General features: G+C 31.8%; 2 protein-coding genes across 2 annotated transcripts; one reads left to right on the top strand and one right to left on the bottom strand.

Annotated features, from left to right (window-relative positions):
• Nucleotides 1-1484: 1484 nt before the first annotated feature.
• On the top strand, nucleotides 1485-3046 carry LOC118028360 (protein TORNADO 2). The gene is made up of 2 exons (XM_035031926.2): nucleotides 1485-2166; nucleotides 2660-3046. Exons 1-2 carry the CDS (start codon nucleotides 1669-1671, stop codon nucleotides 2969-2971), a joined length of 810 nt encoding a protein of 269 aa, XP_034887817.1. The 5' UTR covers nucleotides 1485-1668; the 3' UTR covers nucleotides 2972-3046.
• Nucleotides 3047-17933: 14887 nt separating this feature from the next.
• LOC118028361 (protein RGF1 INDUCIBLE TRANSCRIPTION FACTOR 1) lies at nucleotides 17934-20592 on the bottom strand. The gene is made up of 4 exons (XM_035031927.2): nucleotides 20317-20592; nucleotides 19854-20051; nucleotides 19090-19305; nucleotides 17934-18682 (listed from the first exon to the last, which is right to left on the bottom strand). Exons 1-4 carry the CDS (start codon nucleotides 20317-20319, stop codon nucleotides 18425-18427), a joined length of 675 nt encoding a protein of 224 aa, XP_034887818.1. The 5' UTR covers nucleotides 20320-20592; the 3' UTR covers nucleotides 17934-18424.
• Between the last annotated feature and the right edge of the window lie 828 nt (nucleotides 20593-21420).

Below are 21420 nucleotides of genomic sequence, written 5' to 3'. Positions count from 1 at the left end.
TCAAATTTTTATTACTGAACATGGATAGCCTGCTGTAGAGGATGGCTAACCTAATAGAGATGCCTTCATCCATAATTTTCCATCCCTGGGTAAAATTGAGATTTAACCATGAGTTTCTGACAAGGGTTCTGGCATCTTCATACCATGTTTTCCATAGACCCATATTTATGTGGTTAGAGGAGCAATACGCTGGTAGCCCCCTCATAATTTCTTTTCACATACATGCATGAAGAAGCCAATATTGAATTTAAATAATAGCCTTCAAGACCTCAAAACGAAGTTCCAGCTTGCTCAAACAAGCATTCTTCCTCATTTTCTCAAACATGGATAGTTTTAACAGGTAGTTCAATTCTAACAGCTAAGCACCGTTTGACCAACCAATGTCGATGATTCAAAATGAGAGGAAAAAAAAGACGATAAAAGCGGTAGCAGCACCTAAAGTCATGTTCCAGCAAAGAATCTTAGAAAAGCGCTCCATAAAAAAAAAAAGGTGGGAAAGAAACTTCGATTATGTAATCATAAATTTAAAATGTAGTGTGTTTGTACATTTTTAAGGCTGTACAGACAGCAAATTATTATATTATTTTATAGATGATTTCACAAATTATTTCTATATATATTTGATGGGGAGCAGAGATAAACTTCTTGAAATATTAAAACATTATAAGAGCAAAATTAAAAATAATTTAAAAAGAATATAAAGGTAATAAGAAATGATAAATGTGAAAAATACAAAACATTATTTAATAAATTATATATTTAAAATGGTATTATTTATCGAACTATATTTTTTTATTCACTATAATACAATAACATTGCGGAACATAAAAATTAAGCATTAAAAAAATAATGAATACCATCTTGATAAATATGAGATCACCTCTAAATTTATGAGAGAATGCAATTTTAATGGTAATTATATACTTAATAAAGTACCTTATAAAAAATTAGAAAATATATCATATAAATTATACTATAGTATTATTTTAATAAAATATCCAATATCATGAGATCAAGATAAACTCATAAAAAATAAATCAAAACAAAATATAAAACCTAATTTCCAGTTAATTCAATGTTAAATGATGAAATTGAATTAAATAACAAGATAAACTTTAAATCAATCAAATTAACAAGCTAAATTTGTGGTTCAAATCATGAGATTATGATAACTTTACATAAAACAAATCAAAATAAAATATAAATCTAATATTAAAAAAGAAAATTGAAAAACAAAGTAGATTAAACCAAAAAAAAGATTTTTTAAAAAGCAAAGCTCTGTTCTAGGAATCAATTCATAAGTAAGGAGGTAAAAAGTAAAATCACCTCTTCTTTTAATTTTTGTTAATTAATAATTATTCATTATTTGTTCGGTTTCTTTCCTTTCTTCCCTATCTTATCCACGGTATCCCTTTCCGAAAAGTTTAGCATAGCTAAAAAAGAATGTACATTTTAAAAATTATCGAAGCTTGCTTTAGTAGCTTGGATGGATCCAAAGAAAGGAACTAAAAACGGGCGGGCCATATGACTTAAAGCAGATCCTGTAGTCGCTGTTTTTCAACATCCATCACTTGTACTCCACATTTTATTTTGTTCTGATCATTATCTGAGTCCAGGAAGAAACCAAACCCAAAACAAAATCACCACGGAGAATCCTCTCGCACTAAAATGGCACTAAGCAATAATGTTATTGGTGCTATCAACTTTGTCGCCATGCTTCTCTCCATCCCCGTCATCGGTGCTGGGATTTGGCTAGCGACGGAACCAGACAACTCTTGTGTCAAGATCCTACAATGGCCTGTCATTATCTTGGGAATGCTGATCCTGAAAGTAGCTCTTGCAGGCTTTGTAGGAGGTTTCTGGAAAATCCCATGGCTCCTTGTCTTTTATCTCATTGCCATGCTCATCCTTATAATATTGCTTGCATGTCTAACGGTTTTTATCTACATGGTGACTGTTCGGGGCTCAGGCCACCGTGTACCGAGTAGAGCCTACTTGGAATATCGTCTTGATGATTTTTCAGGTTGGCTTCGCCGAAGGGTTCATAGTTCATATAAGTGGAATCGGATAAGAGGTTGCCTTAGCTCCTCTAATACGTGTGCTGAGTTGAACCAGAGTTATCACATGGCTCAAGATTTCTTCAATGCTCATATTAGCCCCTTACAGGTTATTAAAGTTATTTTCTTGCTTAGATTATCTATTTTTTATTATGTACCAAACGATTTAGAAGAAACTAAGACGCCATTCAAACAAGGATCCGATCTTTCTATGTGGTGCAAGTTGCCACTTTCTTAGGGAAATCGAAGAAGAAGAAAAACCCAGTTATAATAAATGGAAATGATCCTTTTTCTTTTTTGTTTTTCTAGATAGTCATTGTTTTTGCTACCAAAACATATTAGGAGATAAAACGTAACATAATTTTATTTATTTATTGGTGAAAACTTAATAATGAAGTTAAGTGTTATACTTTTTTAAAGTGTATTTCTTGTAATTAGCTTTTGTTTCGATCACCCCAACATGGGAATAACTTTTATCTACAGCTAGCGATAATTTCTAACGAAGAAAAGAATAATAAAGTTGATTATATTCTCTCATCGATCATGTGATTATCTTCAACTTTATGCCTTTTTCTTTTTTGTTTTTTTTTTATCCTTTACAGTCAGGATGCTGCAAGCCCCCGACCGAATGTGGGTATACATTTGTGAACCCAACATATTGGATTAGTCCGATAAACATTGCTACAGATATGGACTGCCTGAAATGGAACAATGACCAAAATCAACTTTGCTACAATTGCGATTCATGCAAGGCCGGATTATTGGCAAATTTGAAAAGGGAATGGAGGAGGGCAGACATCATACTGCTCATTACTCTCATTGCCTTAATATGCGTCTACTTGATTGGTTGCTGTGCCTTTAGGAATGCCAAAACAGAAGACTTGTTTCGCAGATACAAACAAGGTTATACATAAAACCTAATTAATCACAGAAACAACGTTGTAATGCTTGCATTGTAAGGGAATATATTGCTCTGTTTCTTTTGCTAATTCTATTTCTATTTATGAGTTTCCTGTAAGAAGATGGTTTTATTTTGAGTTTTTAGTTTTATATATATAGTTTTTAGTTTCTTATGACATATTTCTTTTTACCACAAATTCACTCATAAATTTCTGCCAAAAATTTAAAACATAAATTCATTTCAAAATTTAAAATTTAAATTCCCTCGAAAAAATCTAATTTGTGACTTTAATAGAAAATTCAAATTCCCTAAAAAAATCCAATTTGTGACGGATTCAGTCATGGATTTATCTTTTTGAAAAAAATAATTATGTGATCGAAATTAATCACTAAATGAAATTGTGTCCAATTTTGAGCTTTTCTATGAAAAACAAATTGGTAAAAAAACCAATTATTTTGGCGCTATTCTTCCTTAAAAACTATTGTAAGAGTAGATTAGTGCTTCTTTTTATCATAATAAAATTAGCCTCCTTTATTTAGAAGAATTCAAATCTATTTTAATATAAACAATACTAGGTTGCACAAAATTGAAAAATATGAACAGCAACACTTATGACACATGGTTAAAGTACTTTTGTGTTTCCTTTAAGAAAAAATACTGAAAAATATGAGAGAAGAAAATACTGCATTTGTAATTCTTAGGACACATATTTTTCATAAAAAGTGATTTTCTAATAAAAAAATATTTTTATTTTTATTTTTATTTTGAGTGAAGCATATTTTTTAGAAGTTGTTAAAAACTAAAAAAACAATATCTTTTTATTTTTTTGATTATATATCAAATTGATCCTCAATATTTTTATTGCTATATATTTTATTTTGTATTATTTTTTTATTTTTTTTCAATTCCATCCCTTAGAATTTGATTTAATCTTATTTTTATATCAAATTTAATCATTATTCTGTTGAATATTATTTATTTTTTTCCTATCTTTTTCTTAATTGAATTTATTTTATGTATCGGATTTGGCCTCTATTTTTATTTTTATTTTATTATATATGAAATAATTTATGAAATTGATTTTTTTTTCATTTAATTCTCTTTTAACTTTTTTATCTATCAAGTTTGGTTCTTAATATTTTAATTGTTATTTTTTAAAAATTAATTTATAAAAATTAATTTTTTTTTTATTTTCATCCTACTTTAACTTTTTTATATATCGGATTTGATTTTTTTATGCTACTTTTTTTATTTAAAATAACTTATGAAATCATCTTCCAACTTTTTCTATCTAATAGTTTTGGTTTCAATTTTTTTAATAAATTTTTAAAAAAATAAAATTATTTTCCAGCTTATTTTTTAAAACATAGTAAAAAACTAGAAAATATTTTTTAAATTATTTTTTATAATATTATCAAATATAAAAAAATAATTCTTGCTTATTTTTCATAAAACCTATTTTTGAAAAAAAAATTACTTTCTGACAAGTAAATGGGGTTAGTTTAATATATTGCTAATGAACATATTAATCATTTTTACATAATTTTCTCATTTCAAATTTACAGAACTAATGATTAAAAAGTTGAAGAGGATCCAGTGAAAATTAATGCATATTGTTCGTACTGATAAAAGGAGTCGAGACTGTTGTCCCTTTTTTGTTTTTTTTCAACGGTGACACCAAAAGCCGTGATGAGCCCATCATGGAATATTATTGTTGCAGTTTGGGGAGCAACCGGCCAGCAGTTCATATAAGAAGCAGGAATACAGGAAATCTTACCAAGCTAACAACCTGGAAGGTAATTGCATAGTATTTTCCGAGGTTAATAAAAGGAAGCAATCCATCCAGTTTGGTAACAAAATGACAGATAGATACACATATTCTTCTTCTTTTTTGGTCGAAAAAAGGGTGTACAAATAAGCTGGAAATGGCAGAAACAGATATACAAACATAACGAATCATCCCAAGCATAAAACACCTGCGTTTGATCCATTTTTCTTCTCTCCATCCATGGAAACATTCTGTTCTCCAAACTCAATATTCAAAACCGTCGAGACCGGCTCAATTAACCTTGTTCATCCCTTCGAGCGATCTACATGTTGTCCCGGGCAGCTTGCAAATATGGGTTTTGCGTTCTGGTTGGTTTATCCTGCGTGGTTTTCCTTATCTTCGCCACTTATGAGAACGCAAGACATGGGCCCCATACGGTGCATCTTTCCGTCCACTTGTCTTCCTTAACCTTCAAAGAGTTGAACCTTGGTACCTCTCGAAAATTGGACACCGTATGGAACACCAGCATCGCTGTTTTTGCCAAGAATCCTGAACCCTGGGCTAGCTTTAATCCAACCAGAGGTTCATTTGCTTTCGTTAAATACGGTGGTGTTGGTATTTCATGCGGCGAATTAGTGGAGGATGGGGAGGAATTACCCATGGGTGTTGGAAATGTGTCAACACTGCAATTTAAAAGCAAACCTTGTGATTTCCCAAATCAAATAGATGATGGTGGATTGGGGGCTAGGTTAAGAAGTGATTTAGATCGCAAGGAGGTGAGACTCGGTTTAAGTTTGAAAATACGATCTAGTTTTAAGAGTAGGGCGTGGAGTTGGGTCAGCGTTCTTGTTATTTGTTTTTGTGATAATTTGCTCATTCAATTTGATGCAGCACAACGCCAGTGGTTGTTTAAGGGAAATGGATCTACGGCCTGTATAGTTCAAACCCCACTTGTTATCCAATGATTTTGTTGTTTCGTTTACCTCTGTCCGACAAAGAAAGCTTGTAGCTAGTTAATTAATCGCTTCCCTTTTCTTTTACGTAATTAAATGTCTAATTTTATAGGAATAATCTATGTATATGTATGCATGCCAATATATATATATGGCTCCATTCCCTTGCTAGGGCCGTTTTCTTTTCCTTGTAACTCCATTAATTCTTCTTCTTTTAACGTTTTTGCTCCTCTATGGAATACAGCATCGTGATTTTTCTTTCTTTTCCCAGAAATGTGGTGATGATACGGTAGTGAATAATGAATAATTCGAATATGAAGTGATTTAACATCTTATGCTACGCTAACTTGGCCCCAACAAAAAGAAATTGTAGTCAATGGTCTCTGGAGAATGTATTTGCCGGAGCATATAAACTCTTTTACGTTCCGGTGACTGTGGGTCTTCAGTGAATTCATTCAGGGGAAGATCCAGCAAAAATTAATTGAGCACGCCAGAAAGCAGGCTGCTCTGTTACCTAGAATGGGCCTACTGCATTAATTTGCATGGATCACCGAGCCCTTCAATAGGCTTAAAAGCCCCACAAAGAAACTAAACTCCGGAAACTGGGATTATAATAGTAAAAGCTCTTTTTTAAAATATTTTCATTCAAAATATATTAAAATAAATATTTTTATTTTTAACATTAATATATTAAAACGATTACCATAGTCCGATTACACTTCCAAATGCACTGCTCCCACAAGAGTTTCAACAGCCCAGGAAGGTGGCTTGGTAAGTCCGCAGTACCATAGCCCACCAGAATGCCCATTAATTAGTCCGCAGTACCATAAGCCTTGCCGCATTGAAGGCTCTCACTGTGGTTGGTAATCTGGCCTCGTTAGTGGTGAACTGTCTTGGCTTGCTCGTATACACCTAACCTCGCTTGAGTAACGTGATTGAAATGATTAAAAAAAAATAGATTTTATTTATTTATTTATTAAGCTTGATTTTCGATTCTTAAAATTAATAAAGAGTACTGTTTCGAGGTTAGAAGTGGAGTTATTGAGGATGCTGCAATCACGTTAGCTAATCCCACAAACTGGAGGTCAAATTTCGAGAACCTGCCTTCCCCGTTAGAGACAGACGCAGCCATACAGGCTTTGTATTACAATGCACAGCCTAGGAAATTTCCTCGGAGGCCTTAATGCGTAAAGCAAAGTCCTGAAAGAAGAAAGCAATATTCCGGACCATTTCATTTCGACTTCTTCTCACAATAACAAGTCAACAAATACACGGGACCATAAATGCGAACAGGTAACTTGCAGTTCAAGGCTTTTTAAACAGAGAAGATTCAACTTCTATAATTAGATACAAGCATCAGCTAAAAAAATAAAATAAAATAATAATAAGCTATTTTGGGTCCATATTTGACCATCTTTTGAGGGCTTGAATAATAAATATATCAATTTATATCATAATAAAGATGAGAAATGAAAAGAAAAATTAGTCAACGCTCAAGAGCTCAATTGAGTGCTATTTTTATATGTGGATTTTACCCATTTAAGTTGCTCTCATAATCATAGTAATATAAACATGAAATTAACTGTCAAATTGCTAAATCTACCTTGCCATGTATTATGATAGTTAGTACCGTTTGTTACAAGTTTGCTGAAGGAGAGTTTGGTAACTTTTATTGCTTCACAGGACAAGGTTGATGGTGTTCTTACTAAGATATTATTTATAATAACTCCTAACACGATACAAGCACCCATGTGTGCCCAAGGTGGAGCCCAGCATCCAGGGCACACTGGGGCATGCCGTCCAGTGCCCCGTGCTTATAGACCCAAGCAGCGTGCATTGACTTATATTGGGTGCCCTGGAGCTTAATCACATTAAAAAAGTCTAATCCTCCGAGCTTAATTTTTTAGGATCACATGCGGGTTTCTCATCCTTTTAGATGTAAAAAATAATAATTTAAAAGGTCTTTTATATTTTTATTTCATTAATACTTTTATATAATATATTTATCTCGTTTTAATATTATCAAAATAAAATAATTCAAATAAAATGATAATATTAATGGGGTACAATCCCTTGAACTAACCAAGTACAATTTTTTATTTTGCTATCTATGATTTTTGATGTCTTTGTATTAGTTATAAAAGTGTGTATTTATTTAAGATCCAATAGTAACCCCCTTATAATGGAGACAAATAACACATTAAAGATTGTGAACTTCATGCTACAAAGATACAAATTCAATACGAATTTTACAGCATCATTTTATCTTTTTCATAACTAACATAAGATATTCTTCCACTACATGAATTGATAAACTGATGTGAAGATGTATAAGATCAGATTTAGTTTCCATTAAAGTAGGGAAAAGGAGAGATGTTTAAAACACGGTTTATAGTTGTGTCCTTTCATTGCCAGAACACATGTAATTCATAAGATAAAAGTAAGTATTTTTAATTAATGATCTCTATTTAAGCTAAACATATAGCCAACAAATATCTATCTATAATTGAATTTGCAAACCAATTTAAAAATAATAAATAAATAAATAAATAACCTCAAAAGTTGTAATAAAAAAGTGAACTTACGTGCAAGACGCGGGTCTTCGTCTGGTTATCATTGAAAGTAAAGCACTAAAAAGCCATCAAGTTGACATAAAATATGCACAGATGACTGTTAGTGCACCAATAATATGAAAGCTTGTAATCAATCAAGCTCATTGACCCTTCAAGCTTATGATCCCAAGCGGGTGTGGTCACTCTGCATTGAATTAAAATAAAAACAACTGCTCGTCCTTGTGTTTTCCGATAAAATTTCAGCGTATAGCATCCCGACTAGTTGGAGCAAAACGACGGGGAAGTGGAGGCCGTCTAAACAGTGAACTCGATCGATCCTTGGAGTAGCATTCTTCAAGTCAAAAACAAATATCAAGAAATCAAAAGGAATCTACTCTTGGGAAGGTCCCTCCAACTCGGGTTCCATGATTGATTATCACTTTCTTCCATACTTCAAAAAAAAAAAAAAAAAGGTGACCCCATGTCCAACACCGTGGGGTTGGACTTTGGAGTACATTCAGGGTTTCCATCAAAATATTTAACCAGCTGAGAAGGTACTAAAACGACTTAACATTGGCGCAGTAGCCAATCTCATCACTTTCCTTTCGGTTTCCTTGATTCTAGTAGACCCCATGAAGAAACAGCTGCGTAAATTGCAGAGGAGTTGCGGCATACTTTCCTGTGGAAACATGGATAATGTTGGATGACGAGAGCGATATTCTACCGGATTAGTGCATTAGGATGTCTATCTTCATAAACTAATATTCTACTCATTGTGTTTCTCTCTCCATGGACGTACTCTTGGAGCTTTCTCTAGGCGGATTAGGTCTTGAACATCACATGAAAGATGAAACTCCATCGAGATATTTGATCGATCCCTCTTGGTATTGTCTTATCTAATCGATCGCATAACCAGTACTGCCAACATGAGACTGAGATTTCCGCCAAACTGAATGATTTAGGGTTGGATTTCGGGGTTTTCTTAAATCATATATGCTTTATTGGTGATTCGAATCTCCTTATAAATAACAGAATAGATATAAGACCAAGATTAAGGGTTAGATTTCGGGGCAAAAAAAAAAAAAGATTGTAAAAATTGGTTAGTTTCGAAGGTTCTTTGATTGATTTAGGCTCATAGAGCTCCAAAGTTTTTAGAGGAAAAGGAGTTCATACAGTGTGAGTTTTGTAATAAAACCATAGACACTCGACTTGGACTCGGCTTGGCTTTGGTCCGGGTTAGTAAAATAATTTATTAATATGAAAAGATGTTTGATAGAATGTTGATTAGTAACCTTTATTTACCTAAAGAACCTTTTTTAAGGAGAAAAAATATCTTGTTTTTAAGGCAAATCTTAATTCTGACAGAGCGATCTTATTGAAGAGTTAAAAAAAAAAGGACTAATTAAGAAGATTGTTTAATAGGAAAGAGATTTGAGAGATTAGAGCAAGCACGGTCATCTTTATTGTCATCAACAACCCTTTATCTCCTCCTATTTTACCTTCTGTTTTGTTTGAATAGTTATAAATATATTAAATAATAATTTTTTATTTTTAAAATATTTAAAAAATATTAATTTAAAATTAAAAAAAATTAATTTTTTCAAAAATACTTTTAAAATATAAAAACAAACAAGATCTTAGTACAACTATTTTATTTATATAAATTAGTGTTTACCATTCATGTGGAAAATGTTAAGTAATCATTTTTAAACAAAATCAACTATGATCAATCTACTATAAATAATTAATTAAGCATGACAATAATCAACCATAATATTATGATCAAGATTGATAATAATTGATTACGATAAATCGACCGAGCATGTTCTTATATATATACCAAGTCTAGATATAGAATTAGTATGTGTATTTTTCGTACATCTTTTAACTCTACTATTTAGGAAATACATGCAATCATCGCCAGGTATCTCAATGAATCAAAGTATGTAGAGGATTCCAGTAATGCATTTTTTTAAAAAAAAAATTAACTAAAAGAAATCATGAACACATTGTATCTGAAATGTGAATTCGCATGGTATTTTTATAATACTAGTAAGTATTTTGTATACAACCCATTATTATTATTATTATTATTAATTTAATTTGGTTAATTTATTGTAATTTTATATTTTTATTATCATATAATTAAATAAACATGTATAATTATAAATATATTTACAGTTGGCCTAATATATGCAATCATCTTCACAATTTAGTTTTTATATAGCATCAAGTTTTTTTTTAATATTTATCAACATGTATAATTATAAATATATTTTATTAAATGTAAACATTAAGCTCTAAATTAATGGTTAAGTCTTTTTTTATGCTGAAGAATATGCTATTTTTATAATTAAAAAAACATTTGATTGGACATGCACCTAGGCTCCGTTTGTTTGCAGAAAAGTGGTTTCCTTTTGGAAAGTGAATTCCGGGAAAGTATTTTCTGATATTTGGCAGTGTTATGGAAAATGAACTGAAAAACACTTTTCCAGTGTTTGGTTGTGTTATGGAAAATGAACTGGAAAATAATTTATTAATGAATTAATTTTTTTTTTCAAGTTTATCTAATATATATATAATATTTAATCACTTACAATAAAAAAAATGAAATCTAAAAAGCATTTATAATGATGAATTTTTTTATTATATCTTATATTCATACATAGCTTATTAAAATAATGAAGAACAAATCTTACAAATTAAAAAGTTGAATAAGAATGAAATTGAAAAAAAATATATAATTTCATAAATTATCTCGAATAAAATAAATAATAATCAAAATAATAGAGATCAAATCTAAAAAATGAAAGATGAAGAAATTAAAGAAATAATAATCAACATTTCATAAATTATTTCAAATAAAATAAGTAACAATCAAAAGAATGAGGATCAAATTTGATAGATAAAAAATTTCAATAAAAATATAATAAGGAAAAAGCAAATAGCAATTATAAAAATAAGGACCAAAGTTAATATAAAAATAAAATTTTAAGAGATGAAATTGAAAAATAAATATTCAAAACAAAAATATATATATATATATACACACACACACCAATCAAAAGTTTGAGGATTAAATTTAATATAATCAGCAAATAATGACATTTCTAAATTTTTCACAACTTCTGGAAAGTGTTTTCCGCTCAAATTTTTCAGGAAAACACTTTCCTGAAAACCAAGCCAAATTTTTCTTTTACTGAAAAGTGTTTTTCATTTACTAACTTTTCTACTGGCAAACAAACACAAGAAAGTTTGGAAAATAATTTCTCGGAAACCACTTTCCAGAAAACAAACACAGCTAAAGGAAAAACACTTTCCTGAAAACCAAGTCAAATTTTTTTTTGACTGAAATTGACTGGAAAGTGTTTTTCGTTGACCAGAAAATATTTTTCATTGACTAAAAAGTGTTTTTCGTTGACCAAATTTTCTAATGACAAACAAATATAGAAAAGTTTGGAAAATAATTTCCCAAAAACTACTTTATGGAAATCAAACATCCCTTAAAGTGTGTGGGGGCAATCATCAGGATATTAATTACTACGGAGATGAGTGAGATTTCCAGAACTAGTGGCGGAGAATCTGAGGTTTGCCATATTTTTGAAAGTGACGGTCTGATAAATATATTAAAAAATGAGAAGTCAGAAAACAATGGATTAAAAGTATTAAAATCACGAAAACGGAACTACCGTTTTATATACAAAAATTAGGTAGTGCGGGTGACCAGACGAGAAAGCATCACCAATCAATGTGAACAAGCAAGATGCCAAGTGGCCCACTGTGATGCTCCTCAACAGGGATAGGTGCTTCCTTGCTTTATTTATTAATCAATTACCATCAGTGTGTGTGTGTGTGTTAGTTAACCAATGACATCATGCCTTAGGCCATTTGATTTAGGTACAAGGCCTCACATTCACTTGATGGGAGAACTATTGAGTTTCTTTTTATTATTATTCATTTTTTATTTATTTTTGTTGAATATAAATGGTAAATGACAGGTGCAAATAAATAAAAAACATCAAATCAAATGATAGCAAATTTATTTTCTCCAACGTATATACTACATTAAAAGATTTTAGGTGAAAATACGGTTTATATGAACGGTAAATTAGTTTAATTTCTTTTTTTATTAATATTTTTTATTTTTATCATTTTTAATTAAATCCTTTTGTTTCCTATTGAAAAATTATAAATTATTTTTGTAAAATTTACGCTCTATCAATTAAGAAATGATTTTTGAATTATCAACAACGAAACACCTCAAACTCTTTTTTTTTTCTTTTTTTTTTATTGAGTCATTTTGATTTTTTTTTCTTTGTTGGCTTTGAATAAGGCTTTCATGATATTAAAAAGAAATTTCAATGTTGTTAATGTTTAGTTTGGTAAAATTAAATTAGATTTATTGATTTAAACTAATTAAAACTTTAGGAGACTAGTCTAAAACTAAAACAAATATTCAATATTTATTTATTAGCATATATAATTTTAAATTTATTTTATTGAATACTTGTATAAACTTTTTAATATCATTTTTTTTCACAGTAAAAGAAATTGTTAGCAACCCCATATTTTTTTGTTGCATTAAAAAAAAAATACTCCATTACACAGCGTCGACTAGTGTTAATGAGCATTTGCACGGAGAGAAAGAGCTAATCAACACCAAGCAAAGTAGAAGGTAGAGTGAGATCCACATCCACTAAATTCTGGAGCCTTCGCTTATGGGATCCTACATGGCTACCACCATCCCCACCGAGGAAATTCGATCTGTATGAATCCTTTTTTTTTTTTTTTTTTTCATGTTATCTTTCAGGGAAAAGATACGGATGCATGCTTGGGAAAGCATATCGTTTTGTCATTTGAAGAAAATTCATTATTCTGTTCCTCGCATTATAAAATTTTTATTTTTATAATTTCTATACAACAGAAAGTCCAAATTCTAGTGGCGTATAGTATATGATGCTCCTTATGGTTATCTAAAAAACAATATAAATCATACCTTTAAGTAATAAGCTAATGTTTGCACGCAACAATTTCAATTACTTTTCAATTTGTAATCATTTAAAAAATATGTTCTTGAGTTGGATGATATTTCTTTCTTTCTTTTTCCTATAAAGTAAGGATTGGAACGGATAGTTCAATATCGAAATTTAAGGACGTATATATTAAAAACAAATCACAGAGAAAATGAAAATGAAAATGCAATATCATATTTAGAGCAAGACATGTTTTTCTTCGAGAAAAACTATGCCAACAATTCAATAACAGCTATGCTAACTTGAATTTTTCAATTCAAACCAACATCGTTGAAGAAATTCCCTTGCAGCACCACAAACCCATACAAGGGTTACACAAATCTCGAGAGAGGAAGAAAACCTTACAAAAAGTAAAGAAGAAAAACCCTAGGAGTAAGAAGATAAACTGTAGAATAGAACTAAAGCACATTGCATATATAATAGTATTAGATCCGGGATTATTAAGAAAAATATAAAAATAAAAATAGTGATGCCATTAGTAAAAGAATCACTGCCATGCACTCACAAAGATGATAAAAGGATAATCATTATAAATTTGATTTAAGATTTATATCCTAGTCATTAATTAAGAGAAGAATATATAAACCTCTAAACTAGCACGCTAATCCCTCGAGCTAAAAGCATTCCGAGTTCAAGTACGTATAGATGCAATTGAAGCTATCGAGATTTGCATGTTTTAAATGGAGACAAAAGTAAGAAAAGATTGCAAAGGTGGTCGTCCATTTCATCCATGCTGCTAATCAGTTTCAGATCAGATCTGCCGCCACATGTTTTATGTGCACTAAGGTATTGCATTCCATGTTCTCATTAAATTAACTATATACATATATGTGGGCGGCCGCTCGAATAGAAATTTGCCGGACTCGAGCAAAATACTCAGCACACGAACCTAAGCATATCTTTTTTTGACAAACTCAAATTTAATAGAAAAACAGAAACTATCCTTCTAAAATTTCAAAAAACATTCTTATACACTCGAGCAATTACTCCCAAGCTTATCTACTACTCTGTAAAATATATAGACTCGGGCATAGTAGCTCAGGTCCATGTTTAGTGTACGTCCATGTTATTTCCATACCCGTCTAGGCATATCATGCCTGATTGGTGTTTGGTATGCACCCTAGCACCATCATGGACTTGGGTTACAATACCCAAACCTAATATATCTGGGTCTAGGCAAAACTTCTGGATTTATTTTTTATCTCTAATAGCCGCAAACACATTGTCCAAGTTTAATACTCCATAGTGATTTTTTCCAAGACCTCATGCAAGTCCTTCAATATTTTAAATTAATTCAATACGTATTATTTTAAAAAAAATACAACTCAAAATATCACAAGGATGAAATTGTATTTTTTGCCTCTTCTTTTCGTAAAAAAACAAGATTCATGGGTTATAAATATATCATGAATCCTTCAAATTCAAGATTTCAAACCTATTCACTCTTAATATTTTTAACATATATATTTTTAAAGCCTATATCTCTAAAATATTATTGTATATTTTCTCTACAAAGTTACTAAATCAAACATCTAAAAGTTTCTATATATATATACTTTTACAGATATCAACTATCAATTACTTTGATTTAGATATCACTACCTACCAATTGTTTGAACTTTTAATATTAAACTATCAAATACCTTAGCTAAAACAATATATTTCAAATTACTTTAAAAAAAATAAATTATCAATTATTTATTGTATCAACTTTATTCATAAATATCTTCATTCTTGCGTGTTTTTATAAATGTAACTTCTCTCTCTTTGTTTTTTTTTTTTTTTGTCCTATCCTTCGAGATGGTCAGGCAGAACGAACTTTTTGCCTTCTTGCCTCCCGTGACTACCCATTTTTATTAATGGTGTCTCCTGTTAAATACTTTACTGCACTACCAAAGCCGACCACGCATAAAATATTAAATTAGTAGAAACCACTCTCATGCTCTCGGATTATATAAACATAAAACGAGTGAAATGTAAACGCATGATTGGCTATCTTTTTACCCCTAGTTTAATTTAGCAATGGCGCCATGAACTTGATGGAATGAGGTGGATGTATATTTATTTGTTTTTATTTTACACAATTCAGTTGAATGTTTCTATTAGTGTGAGCTAATTTGTGTCATTTTGTATTGTTTTAATTTAGTTTTTATTTCTACTTTGATTGCATAATATTTTATATTAATTGATTTTTTTCAAATAAATCAAATGTGAAAATATTTTATTTATTTTTCTTGAAACAAACATAGCTCCGGTAACTTTATGCACTGCAAAGAAGAAACGGACTTAATTTAATTCTGTTTTTGTTTTTAAAAAATCCACAATGAAGCATCTCATGGCCAGCAAACTGAGTGGAGCCCACAGTTTTGCATCTACAAGAAAGTTCCACCATTACTAGCCCTACACGTGCGAAAGCTATTTGTGATGCTCTGGACGGTCCGAACAAAACCGGCTGGCATTTTCAATGACACGTGGCATACTCTTGACCACTCAAGAATCAAATGTAAAGGCAAGAGTTAAAAAGAATTTTGATATGTACAGGTTGGTCTTACGTGTCTTTTGTCGGCTTCATCTTTCAAAGTATGGAAAAAAAAAAATCCCAACTGGAGTTATCGCTAAAAGAAAATGGAAAAGGGACGTGAAACGTGTCGTCTCTGTATCTTCAATTGATGGTGCACGTTTCTTTCGTTATTCTGTTTTTTTTATAAAAAATTTATTTAAAAATATATTAAAATAATATTTTTTATTTTTAAAATTAGTATATCAAAATAATCTAAAAACATCAAAAAAAATTAAAAAAAAAAAAAAAAAAACACATTTAAAATACAAAAAAAAACAGAACCCTCGTTTAGTTATTGTTATTAATTGCTAAAAGAAAATTTATATGTATAGTATATATACATATAAAAAATAACTGAGATTAAACTATGCTATTGTTTATGGATCCTGATTGAGTGACCTTAATTATTGATTCCAATTATTGGCACGCGCTAAAATTATTTTTTTTATTTTTTGAGAAATTGTTACGGGCATTCAAGATGTCTTTCTTTCATTCTTTATAATAAATTATTTCTCTATGCCCCTTCAAAATAAAAATACAAAAGTCAAAACTAAAATAACTTAAATGGTGGAGGTAAATTCTGTAGGTATAATGAAAAAGAAAATGTGGCAAGTCACGTGTGCCTAGCTAGCACCAAAGTTTTGCTAATATGACAGACAAACAGACGCGAAGAGGTAAGGTCGGCGTACGATCATATTATAAAATATAATTAAAGAAGGTAGACGGTAAAGAAAATATAAAACAAATAACTTTGTATGTACACTAACCGTCTGGATCCTTGAGAAGACATGGTAGAAGAATGGTTTGGCATGCCGACGTCACCGCGTACGACCCCTTCTTTTTGCCCTCTTACTTAGCCAAGGATGCCTAGGAGAGTACAGTAATGATTCATTTTTAAATATTAAAATAATATTTGTTTTTAATTTTTTAAAATTATTTTTAATTACCTGAAAGAAAGATAAGATGCTGTACCGCCAAAAACACACCTTGCTCAATTAAAAATCCCGAGTGAAAGTCCCCGGAGGGTAGGCGGGTGGGGTGCTAGCTAGCCAAAATGCCACTACATAATTATCTCCTATAAAAAGTTGAAGCACGTTTTTGTCATGTATCAAGAGAAATTACTGTATGCTTCCGCTTTTTCTGTATATATATATAAAAAAAAAATCAAAAGGCTAAAGATATTAGAAGTTTTTCTGCATTTTAGTTGCAACTTGCAAGTGTCATAACCAGCTATTAAAGTAATAAAAAAATATTAAACTAAAATCACTTTATGGAATGGCCTCTAGGTGTACAACCATGCATGCTATAAAAGAGTCGAGAGAGAATAAAGATTATGGAAAGCATTTTGGAAAATCATCTCTAATTGTGTTTGGAATGCAAATATGGACAGATACCTTTGCATGCTAGTTAGTGGATTGGAGTTTTTTTTTTTTTTAAAAAAAAAAAAAAAAAGCCTATTGGATTTTCAATTAAATAAAAAAATTTCCCAAACGCAATTTTTTAACCCCCCGCAAATAGAATATTTTGAGGGACTCCCACAAAATACAAATTGGGAACAACTAAAAGAATCACTCAGACTCAGTCACCTAACCCTTGTCAATGATAATCGTATGGTCAAGAATGAAACACAAAATTGGGTCCACATGAACCGACTTTAACAACCCACTTCCTACGCTGTTAGTTTTTTTTTTTTTTTTGTCCTTATATAATTCTTTTTATTTAAAAATATGTTAAAATAATATTTTAAATTTTTTAAAAAATATTTTTTATACAAACAGCTCAAAACATTAAAAAAAATAATTTATAGATAAAAAATTAATTCTTTAAAAAAACCCCGCATGACTACAAGGCTATAAGAAACTTAGGTGAAAAAAGAAAAAAAAAACATCCAAGGCAGGGGGCGGCTCACCTGCTTTTGCATACCGAGAATCAAGACACTTAGGTTTCCTCAGCACCAATAGAGTACCGACACGCCCGAGCTACCAGTCATGTCGGGCCCCGCAAAAACTGGAAGGACTCTCCACTAGTCTAGTCGAACCAGAGAAAATCAATAATGAATAAGTTTCTAAATAGAGAAAGAAAACAAGGTGCTATCTACGCATACACAGATTAATTAAAAATCTCTTATCTTCATTTTCCTTTTTATATAAACACCATCGTCGTTCCAGACAAGTAGCAGAAACTATTTTCAAACCAGGGAGTACATTGTCTTTTCACTGCCTCTTTCCTAAGCGACCCACCTACCCACCAAAACCCTATTTACATTTTCCTTTTTCTTGAAGCCCAGACTTATGTATATCAACCCCCCACTGTTCTCTCCTTTTCTATCTTCTTTTTCAATATAAATAGCAAAAGCCTTGGCTTCTTATTCTTACCATCCAGTCCTTCACATTCATGTTATTTTCTTCTATTTGCTGTAGCAGTACTACTTCTTCATATATACACACATCCACACTGACTTAGGGCTAAAACCTCCAATACTGGTCCCTCTCTGTCAGAAGAGAGCTGTGCAAGCATGGGGTTGGAGAAGAGGGGCATGTAGATAACAACCTTGTATATATGGGGGTGATCTAATAATCTTTGCTAAAACATTCAGTATTCTAATATTCTATTATTAGCCCTCCCATTGGGGCTCGGTGGGGGATTCCCTTTCTTCGCTTTGCTGCCCGGTGACTAGCAGGTGTTGGTGGTGGTGTAGAGGGGGAGAAGCTCTGCCCTTTGTTGTCATTGTTGTTCTTCTTCGTCTTCATGTACCGCCCATGACTGCTGCTGCTGCTGCTATAAGAGTCCTCCGAATCCGATGCCATGGACATTTGTTGTTTCTTCCTCTTCTGGAAGTTCTTTGATGTACCAACAATCTGCCATACATACCCAACAAACATTAATACATACTACCCCATTTATACATTACTCAACTGAGAAGATGTTCATGTTAATGCAGAAACTAGTAAGGACTAGAAGCAAATTCAAAATACTAGAAATCCAAGATCGGTGAGAAAATTCCGGGAAAGTAAATGGAATTTTCAACGCCCACATTGCCTTCTCATTGCTCCCTCGGTACAACGAGAAAAGTCAACTTCCTGAAGGCTGTAACTACCCAGCACCAGCATAAAATTCAATTAAGCGGAATTTTCAGAATGCTTGCTGACCAAGAAAAATAACATTGTGGGTGGGTGGGTCTGAATCTCATTTCCTTTCCCAAAACTTTCTCCGTCAACGAAAGGGAAAAGATGAAAAATAAAAATTTGGGAAAACGTAATTATACCTTGCACCCAAGAGAGCAGAAGCGGAAGGAATCGAGGAGGCTGCGCTCGCAGACCTCGCAGGTGTTGGTTACACCTTTTCCAGGCCTTGGCTGAGGCCTCTCGTTCAAAAACACAACTCTAGCACTGTTGATAACATAAGTTTGGACACCAGTGATGTCTAGCACCTTCTGTATTTCAGAGACCCTTATCACATCATGGTATGAGGACCTCCTTATCTGTACATTCACAAAGAAACATTAAGAGACAGAGTGTTAGAAGACCATGTGAAGCTCTTGATACTTGTTCCTTTCTTTTTGTAACTGTTCAGAATGAAAAAAATGCAAAGCCAAGTGAGATTTTGCAGGACATGGAAATCCCATTTAAAAAAAAATAGAAGAAAGGATTTCACCAATGGCCAAATTTGTCTATTTGGGTGTTTAGAAAATGTAGGGAAAAAAGGTAAAGTTTTAATTTTGAAAAGGTAAAATCTGCATTCAATTGACTAGATTGAGTTGAGATTTTGAATAACGAATTTAAAGAAAATCATCCTCACTCATCCACTATATATGGAAATAAAAACAAATTTAATATATTGGATTTACAATGTCCAAAAAAAAGTAAGAAAACAGAGGGATTCTTTCAGTTCCAGAATAGGGAAGTGAAAAACAATCCTTGCAAAACAAAACAGAAAGAAGGAAGGAAGGAAGAAAAATCCCGGACCAAAATCAAAACACTGACAAGGAGTAAAAACACAAATACAAAATTGGGAAAACAATTGAATTACCTGAATAGCACGGTGATCCTTGTGGTAGGCAAGGCAGAGAGAGCAAAGAGCTCCGTTCATACAATCCAAACAATACATGTTGCATTCACTCTTGTGTGAATCAGCGTGCATCTTACATTGAACAAAGAATCTCTCGCGCAACAAAGGTTTTAGCCATGGCGGCCACCTGTGGTCCTCATCATCAGGTCCTCCAGCTCCCTACACAATTCAACACAAACAGATTGTTAGCATTAAAAAGAAAAGGGAAAGGAAGAAAAGTAGGAACTTTCAAGCAGACAACAAAGAAGAAACAGCTACAGTTGTACTAAAACTCCATTCACCAAGTGAAGTGAGATGCATTTTCCACAAAATCAATTCCAATGACATTTTAAAAAGCAAATGAAAACAAAAAAACCAGTGTTTCAAATCCGGGAAAAAAAAAAGAAAAGAAAATGAAGAGCTCAAAAGAAAGCAAAGGCATTACCATTATTCTTCTGTTCTTGGGCTTAATAGCGGTTTCTTGGTTTTCGATCGCCAGCTTGAATGACTAAAAAGAAAATGATCAACCTGGTCTTAGAGAGATTGAAGAAAATAATGAAACTTCTTCTTGGTTTGTACTAGGCAGGTTGGGAGAGAGAGAGAGAGAGTTTTTGGGTGTGTATGTATGTGTGTTGAGTTTGTGTCGGGTGCTAAGAAAAGAAGGGAGAAGGCCTTTGGGTCTTTGAGAAATGGAGGCGGCTGGGAGAAATTAAATGGGGGTTCTTGAATGAGAGAGTGGTCGTTCTTATCCTCACACAAAGTCTACAAAAACCAAGCCTAGTTCCGAACCCAAACCTATATTAAAATAAGCCATAAAGATGCGTTGGGTGCAAGGAACCCACCTCGTTTTTTCTTTTCATTTTCATTGCATCTTCCCTTTTCTTTGGTCTTATCGTATATGCCTTCCCTCACTGTTCCTCTCTTTTCTTTTTTCTACATTATTACCATCACACGTACCAAATATCTAGATTGCCTCTGAAATTCACTGTCCCAGTAAACACAAGCACTGGATAAATTTTCCATTTCAGTCCTCAGCTTTTTTTATTTGCACCCTTTAATGTTCAAATCGATAATCAATTTAAAAAATCACCAAATATACCAAGGTTCTGTTATGCATTGCAATCCAACCGTGCATTTGATAGTTTTTAAAATATTTTTAATTTTAAGTTTATTTTTTTATGTATTTTTTAATCATTTTAATATGTTGATATTAAAAATAAATTTTAAAAAATTAAAAAATTATATTTTGATACATTTCCAGACAACAAATATTTTAAAAAATAATATCTACTACACTTTTAAACTTACCTAAAACACCTAAAGAATTCACTGTAGAAAAAAAAAATTTGTTAGCAAAATTAGGAATCGTAGACCGGCGTGGACAGGAAATGGGACATCTTAAATTGGCCACTTGGGCAAACCTAATTCTTTTGGTATGAAAGATAATAAGAGCAGTACGTAGTTCTCTAAGACCGGTTTATATCAAGGTTTGTCCCCTAATCATGTCATGTTTGGTTATGGTCGGCTAACCCTAATTAAAGAACAAAAC

This window comes from Populus alba, chromosome 15, assembly GCF_005239225.2.
Source record: "Populus alba chromosome 15, ASM523922v2, whole genome shotgun sequence".
In the NCBI taxonomy this organism is placed as follows: domain Eukaryota; kingdom Viridiplantae; phylum Streptophyta; class Magnoliopsida; order Malpighiales; family Salicaceae; genus Populus; species Populus alba.
This window is presented reverse-complemented; position numbering and strand designations above follow the sequence as displayed.

Coding starts and splice junctions, on each gene's coding strand:
- LOC118028360 (XM_035031926.2), top strand. CDS start 1,669: ATGGCACTAAGCAATAATGTTATTGGTGCTATCAACTTTGTCGCCATG. Junction 2,167..2,659: donor CTCATATTAGCCCCTTACAG/GTTATTAAAGTT, acceptor TATCCTTTACAG/TCAGGATGCTGCAAGCCCCC.
- LOC118028361 (XM_035031927.2), bottom strand. Junction 19,306..19,853: donor AGGATCACCGTGCTATTCAG/GTAATTCAATTG, acceptor GTGAATGTACAG/ATAAGGAGGTCCTCATACCA. Junction 18,683..19,089: donor TCTGCTCTCTTGGGTGCAAG/GTATAATTACGT, acceptor TATGTATGGCAG/ATTGTTGGTACATCAAAGAA.